Source organism: Eufriesea mexicana, unplaced genomic scaffold, assembly GCF_001483705.2.
Source record: "Eufriesea mexicana isolate 0111107269 unplaced genomic scaffold, ASM148370v2 scaffold654, whole genome shotgun sequence".
Taxonomy (NCBI): Eukaryota; Metazoa; Arthropoda; class Insecta; order Hymenoptera; family Apidae; genus Eufriesea; species Eufriesea mexicana.
The window spans coordinates 1,138,525-1,145,527 of NW_016908877.1; the positions used below are offsets into that span (position 1 = coordinate 1,138,525).

The 7,003-nt window shown below is 50.7% G+C and overlaps 1 protein-coding gene across 3 annotated transcripts in view; it reads right to left on the minus strand.

Moving 5' to 3' along the window:
• Positions 1-3,057, minus strand: part of Nckx30C (solute carrier family 24 member Nckx30C) — a 66,099-nt gene extending 63,042 nt beyond the window's left edge. For all 3 annotated transcript variants that reach the window (XM_017898530.1, XM_017898531.1, XM_017898529.1), the window contains exon 1: positions 2,030-3,057. In XM_017898530.1, the coding sequence (XP_017754019.1) occupies positions 2,030-2,944 (915 nt within the window). In that variant the 5' untranslated portion in view covers positions 2,945-3,057. The remainder of the gene's footprint in view (positions 1-2,029) is intronic.
• Between the last annotated feature and the right edge of the window lie 3,946 nt (positions 3,058-7,003).

Below are 7,003 nucleotides of genomic sequence, written 5' to 3' on the forward strand. Positions count from 1 at the left end.
TTTCCAATTCCAAACGGATTAACCAACTGGCTGTCGATTTCGTCCACGAAGCTGATGAACACAGACGGTAGCTGCGGAAATGTCCAATCTGTTAATTAAAATATTAGTGTCAGGCGAAGATGAATCGATGTATTTAAAAATCATTAGGAAATGCGGTCCTCCAATTTCGATAATCCATTCCCGCAGATCGATCGATCAATGGCCGTCCTGCAGAAGCTTCTACTCAAGATACCATCCTTGTTGGGGAGAAATTAATTATTTTAAAGTCAGCTTCTCCGTTTCTGTAGTCTACTCTCTTCAACATCAATATGTTTGGCGTAAAATGGTAATTTCGTTTGTCAAATAACACACTGACCATTTCTAGCTGTAATAAACAGATAGAAGCAACTGGATAAACACTAGCTACAGATCATCTTCATCCTCGACGAGAATAAATCGATTAAACGAATGTTAACTGTACAACGAAGAAGCACTATTCCCCTATTTCCCCAGCTAGGGAACTTCTGCGATAAACGACACCAATTACGAATATTCCTCAGTGGTCCACCTAACACGGTCCTTGACCATGGGACTATAGATGGTGTATTTCGAAAAAATTAGGTTCGAGTAACCTAACTTCAGTAACCTAATCCAAAACGATCCCTAAACTGGTAACCGAAAAATTCGACGGACAGCACGGATTTATTCCCCATAAATTTGCATCCCCATAAATTCCAGCCATCGTCCAAGTTCACGACCGAGCGTTTTCCTCGTGCGTGTGACGCGCGTAATGGAGCGTGCAGCGTGCAGGCTAGGCTCGCGAAAAGAACAGCGGGGTAAGTCTAAACGCAGAGGGTAGCAGCCGTGATCGGGGATCGAGATCGCGGGTGAATCGTTGGCCAGGGCTCTATCGATCATCGCACGGAAGATGCGGCATGCGGCGGATCTCTCGAGGAGAGAATATTGCGGGTTTGGAAAATGGCAGCGGGACGATATCGGCGTTACTTCCGCCTAGTTTCTTCGCGACTCGTGCTCGAGGAGGGCGCGTGGCAAGTATAGTAATTAGACGCGAGTAATTGGGCCATCTCGGGGTTTTTTCGCCGAGCTTTAACCGCGGAGATCGAGCTCGCGCGAAGCATCGCGAGAATTAATCGCGAGGATCGAGGGAGCGTTCTCGTTGGTCGTAATGAAATTCCGCTTTCGTTTAGCCGCGCGACGGAGAAACGGGAGATTTTCGAGGCTCCCGGCTTCTTTCCCCTATTAAAAATACAACGAGAAGGAGGATGAATCGATGGAACGGAGGTAAAACGGTTAGTCGATGTTCGAGCATGTAATAAAACGGGTCGTTCGCAAATCCTATTCTATCAGCTAAAGTACACAGAGGATATATCCCCGTGATACGAAGGAGGTCGTGGCGATTGTTCGATCAAAAGCGATCGGAAGGCGAGGGTCAGGTGGCGGAGGAGAGGAGAGGCGGTTGGTCGTGGGAGAAGGAGGGCCGATTAATCGGTAACGTGGCCAATGTCGCGACCCCGTGCTCGATCAACCTGGTTCACCGAAATATAGGGGAGAAGAGAGGAAAGGGAAGGAAAGGGGAAAGGAAAGGGAGGAAAAAAAAGAGCGCGGCCGATAAGGGGTGGAAATGTGGCAATGTCCGTGGACGGGACAAAGCACCGCTCGCGAGTAAGTAGCCGTGCGAGTAGGCAAAGTCACGCGAACGTTCTTCCAATTATTTAGCAATAAGGACGAAAAACGGTGCGACGGTGAGGAGAGAGTAACACGAGCGAGCCGGTCGTAGTAAGTATGTACGTAGGGACACACGGGTCGTACGTAGATCGATCCGACGACGCCTGGATAAAAGAGAAGGAAAACCGCGCGAAGAGGGTGGATGGATGAGGGATCTGTTCCCGGAGTCCTGTTTCGGAGGAGCGTTCGTGTGTATCGCGTGTTTCTCTTTTGTTTTTTACTTTTTTACTCTTTTTCTCTTTTTTTCTTTTTTTTTTTTCGGTTTCGGTGTGCATACCGTTTGCGTATAAAACAGCGTACATACCGAGGGCATCAGCTGATCGGTAGACCTGACCCGGGTCACCTTGTTTCTGGAGAGCAGTCTCTTCACGAATTTCTCCATCTGTTTGTTCCACTTCATGAAGCTCACGTAAAACAAGTAGAATCCGAAGAGTACGAGAGCCTCGTACCAGTGAATAAAATTATCACTGAAGAAATAGATCAGAGTGAGCAGACTGGCGCTATAAAAGGTACAGTCGCGAAATAGAGGCCACCATGTGAGGGAGAGCACGGTACGCGAGAATATAGCGCACATGCCGATCACGAAGAGAATATTGAAGACGGCCGAACCGACGATGGTGCCGATACCGACGTCGTCGAACGACACGAACACGCCGATTATCGATGTGAAGAGTTCCGGGGCCGAACCACCGGCCGCCATGAAGGTAGCACCTGCAACGTCGTCGGCGATCTCGAACTTCTCGATGATCACGTCCAAAGACGGTACGAAGAACTCGTCGCAGACGATCGCCAGTGCGACGAACATGTACACCACACCGACTACGTGAAGTAACACGGCACCGTGTCGTCGTTGATGGACGGTAAAGAGATCGTCGGGAAAGAGAGGCGCCTTTTCCTCGGTCATGTTACCGCCGGTCTTCTTGTGATGGTGATGATGGATGGTACTGTTGTATCCGTCGTCCGCGTGTACGTCGAATTCATTGTTATTGTTATTGTTGCCATTCGGTAGGACGGTACCGTTCACCGAGTGCACGTAGAAGGGCGTAGTTGTCGTGCTGGTGCTCGTCTGTAGAATGATCGGATTGTTCGGTGCTGGCCTGTGTCCCACGGTCGGCATGGGACCAATCGCTAGGGTCAGTAGGGCCGAGGCCAGTACCGCAACCGCGAACCGCCGCCTCCTCCTCCAACATGTACGTCGTTCGCCGCTTGTCACGATCATCGTCGTCGGTGATGTTGCTGGTGCTGGTATCTTGCACCCTCGAGGACGTTCGCCGTCGTTAGCGAGTCCACCGTCCTCCTCCTCCTTCTCCTCCTTCGTCTTCTTCTTCTCCACCGTCCACCTCCACCTCCACCTCCGCCTCCCCCGCTCCCCCGTCCTCCACCACCTCTCTGCCCGCCTCCTCCGCCACCACCACCACCACCACCACCACCTCCGCCTCCTCCACCTCCCCCTGCGTGTCGTATCGTGTCGCGGCGCGGAGGGTGTACGCCAGCAGAGGTACCCTACTAAGGCTGGTGGGTCATGTTGAAACACCGAGGAGCTGCTCTCGCATGCTCCTCCACCTTCGATGGCTCCCTTCCACGAGTGGACCTACCTTTCACTTTTTCCTCTTTTTTCCCTTCTTTTCTTCTCTTTTTTTACTCTTTTCTCCCTTTCCTTTTACCCTCTTCTATTCTCTACCCTTTTCTCTTTCCTCTCTGCTACTCCTCCGCTCTCTTCCACCCCGTCTCTTCTTCCTTTTGTCTGTATCCACCACTTCTCTTCCCCTTTGTCTTCGCGCAGTCTCTAATTTCTCTTTCAATTCCCTTCGATCTCTCTCTCTCTCTCTCTCTCTCTCTCTCTCTCTCTCCCTTGCCCTCTCTTTCTCTCTTTCTCTCCCTCTCTTTCCTTTTCTAGTTTCCGTTACTTAGATCGAACACGCGTTGTCCTTCGTTACCCGAAAACGATTTTCACTGTCAACGTTCGCGACGCGGGTAGCGTATTCGAGGAAACGTCCGCGACGCGTTTTCCGATCTCTGGTACCTCTCTGTACCGGTACCAACGCGGATAATCGTCGTCTACGCGAAGAGTCACCACTCTCTTAGTCTTCTATACGAACGATGTCGCCGGATATCCTGTTTCTGCTTCGCCTTCTCCTTCTACTTCCCGGCGGCTTCGTCGCTATCCTCGTCCTCGTTCTCGTTCTTGTCCTCCTTCTCGTCCTCGTTCTCGTTCTCGTCTTCGTCCTCGTCCTCGTCCACGTCCTCGTCCTCGGCCTCGTCGTCGGCCTCGTCGTCGTCGTCGTCGTCGTTGTCGTCGTCGTCGTCCTCCTCCTCGTCGTCGCCGTCGTGATCTTTAGGATGCGGTGGATGGTGCATATAACCCTGGATGGATATACAGGAGCAGCAGAACGGCGCCCCCGCCGCGATGCCCGCCCGCTGCACACTGGAACAACCCTGTTCCGTTCCGTTCCTCTCTCTCGACTTTCCTCCCTTCCCTCTTCCCACCTTTTCCACCACCTTGCTACGTCTCCCTCTGTTTCCCTCCGCCACCATCCACTCTCCTCTCTTCTCCGCTATACCCGTCTCCTTTTCGCTCTACACTGTCCCTCGAAAGGCCTCTCTTTCCCACTCCTAACTTCCATTCTCACTACTGGCCTGCTCGCATCAGCTTCTTCCATCTCCTTCATCGACATTGGACGTCCTCCATCATCCTCGCCTACCCTCCGTGTGCTCTCTTTCTTCGTCGTTCCAACCCTCCGTCTTTCTCCGCTTTTCGCCGAGTAGTCGTTCCTCTTTCCCCTCAACGAAAGCAATCGTGTTTTCCCTCTCGTTCTACACCCTATACCCCACCCTGTTTGACTCTCTTTCCCTCCAACGAAGCGTATTCTCCTCCTCCTCCTCCTCCTCCTCCTCCTCCTCCTCTTCTTCTTCTTCTTCTCCTTCTTCTTCTTCTTCAACGATGACAACGACGACGACGACGACGACGAGGACCACGTCGGCGACGACTACGACGACGCTGTCCCGTTGCTTTTTCTCTTTTCCACGGTTCCACCGTGCTCTTTCTCTACTCCTTCCCTCTCTTTCGTCGCCACTTTCCGGCACTTCGTTTCTTTCTCTTCCACCCGATCCCTTTCCTCCTCCGGCAGCAGAGGAGCCACACTCTGATATCTGCCGTTTCACTCACCGCTACCCTGCACCCTACTTTCCTCTTCGTTTCTCTCGAAATTCCTCCCCATCCTCGGGCACCTGCTGGTGGTGGTAGGTCGTAGAGGTGGGAGCCTGCGCACGTGTAAGCTCTAGCGACGTACGTGTGCGTCGGCTGCTCGAGCATGTATGTGTGCGCGAGCGCAACCCTCGCTGGGCCTCCCGCTCGATATCGGAGAGTCGACTCTACAACTCTACGCTACGAATTCGCATATAACGGGTGTCGCCGCGATCCTCCGCCTCGGGGACGTGCCTTTCCTCTATTTCGCACCGCGACTTACCTCCCTACCACGAGCCACGGTCGTGGCAACGGAAGCCTGGCTAATCGCTCCTTCCTAACCTATCTTTCTTCCATCGCCTCTCGGGGGTCTTTGGTTAATGAATTATATACTCGGCTGATGTACGTGAAATACAGTCCTTGTCGGCAATCGCATACCTACGAGAAAGCATCGAAATCGTCTCTTAAAATTGCGAAAAAATACACGACAAATCGTTGCGTAAAATCGGTATGATATTTACCTTTAATGGCGTCGATGGGACGAAACGGAGACAAAGTAGAGGTCCTATGTTTTCTAAACAGGACAGCGCTCAACCTTCATCCGAGCGATACCGTCGTAACGATAGGAACAAAGTAATGTCTAATGTCGAAACTTTGGACAATACCTCGAGTACCGTGTGCCACTCGAGCGATTTAACCTTTAAGCTCTACTTACTGCCAACAGGAATTCGAAATTTCTTCTTTCCAGGGACTGCGTAATACCATATTCGTCGATGTTTAATAAACCGTACGGTACCTCGGTATATACCTGCAATACTGTTCCCAAAAAGTATTATTAGTCGGTATTATTAATAAATTCGAGGCACGTAGATTTATCGAAACGATAAGTGCCGTTACGCTATCGTCGGTTACCTCTGCAGCTATTACGAGTATTATTCGCATTGAGCGACTTGGCATGTCTAATTCAACGTTTCCCCAACTACGACAATGGCGAGTTTAGTGTAAAGTTCGTAATCAGGGAGACCGCTGGGAAACACAATATGCCGGTCACATTTCCTCGTCAGCCTTACCGGAGCGAAATCACGTCGCGTACATTCTTCTTCTACCTTCTTACGTTTAAGCCCACATCGAAGAGAACTGCTACGTGGAACGGCGAAACGTTTCGAGGAATATATCGCTGGAGATCGACGAACGATAAAACGGCGCGTAACTCGGGAGCACGGTGTAATTTTCTCATTATATTTGTGCTTCCTTGGACTCTTGGCTCGACTCTTGACCTTTTCCTTTGGTCTCGTCGCGAAAAAGATTCGGGAGAAAACGCGGCACAACGCAACGTTCGGTGTAAAGTTTGTCCCGAGGCACGTGCAACTGCGCACTATGGTGTACAAACTGTCTGCTGGCTCCCCCTCTGTGTAGCATCGTCGCTAACGGTATCTTTCTTAAAAGCCGGTTCGTTATGTTCCAGAGGTCGTTACAGTTATTAGCGGGTGACGAGGAACGCCGGAACCGGAGACTTTCGAGCTTTCGCCTCGTTTCACCTTTCCGCGGCTTCCTCTTTTGCTGCCAGCCGACACGTGAGAGAAAATTCTCGCGAATAAAAAAGCCACGGTCCGATTTTAAACGAGACTCGCTCGCTGCGAGCGACGACGTGCTCCCGCTTGCCTCGCGGCTCCCGAATTTTAATGATAATTTACCGACATCTCGTTTTAGCCGTGCCCCGCTAGCCACTTCTGCCTCTTCGTTTACGTTTATTGCCCGTTTCGTATCAAACTATCGTCTTCGTCGATTACCTCGCTACAAACGAGAAAATTCGGATAAACTTGAAAAATTGATTGGCAAATCGAGAAACATTGGATCTCGCGAATGTATTTAACGATATTCCAAGGCGTTCCTACTTCGATGATCGATCGAGTTTCAGTCGGTATCGATAATTTGTTAGTTGTAGTTAACGACGTTATTAACCGAGGAAATGATAAATCGTTAAGAAGGAATCTAAAGTGGTCGCGATCTTACGACCAATCTCGGAACCGATGAAACGATTAGAGAACAATTACCCACCGAGGAAAACGTGTATCCTGAATTTTCCAGTTCAGC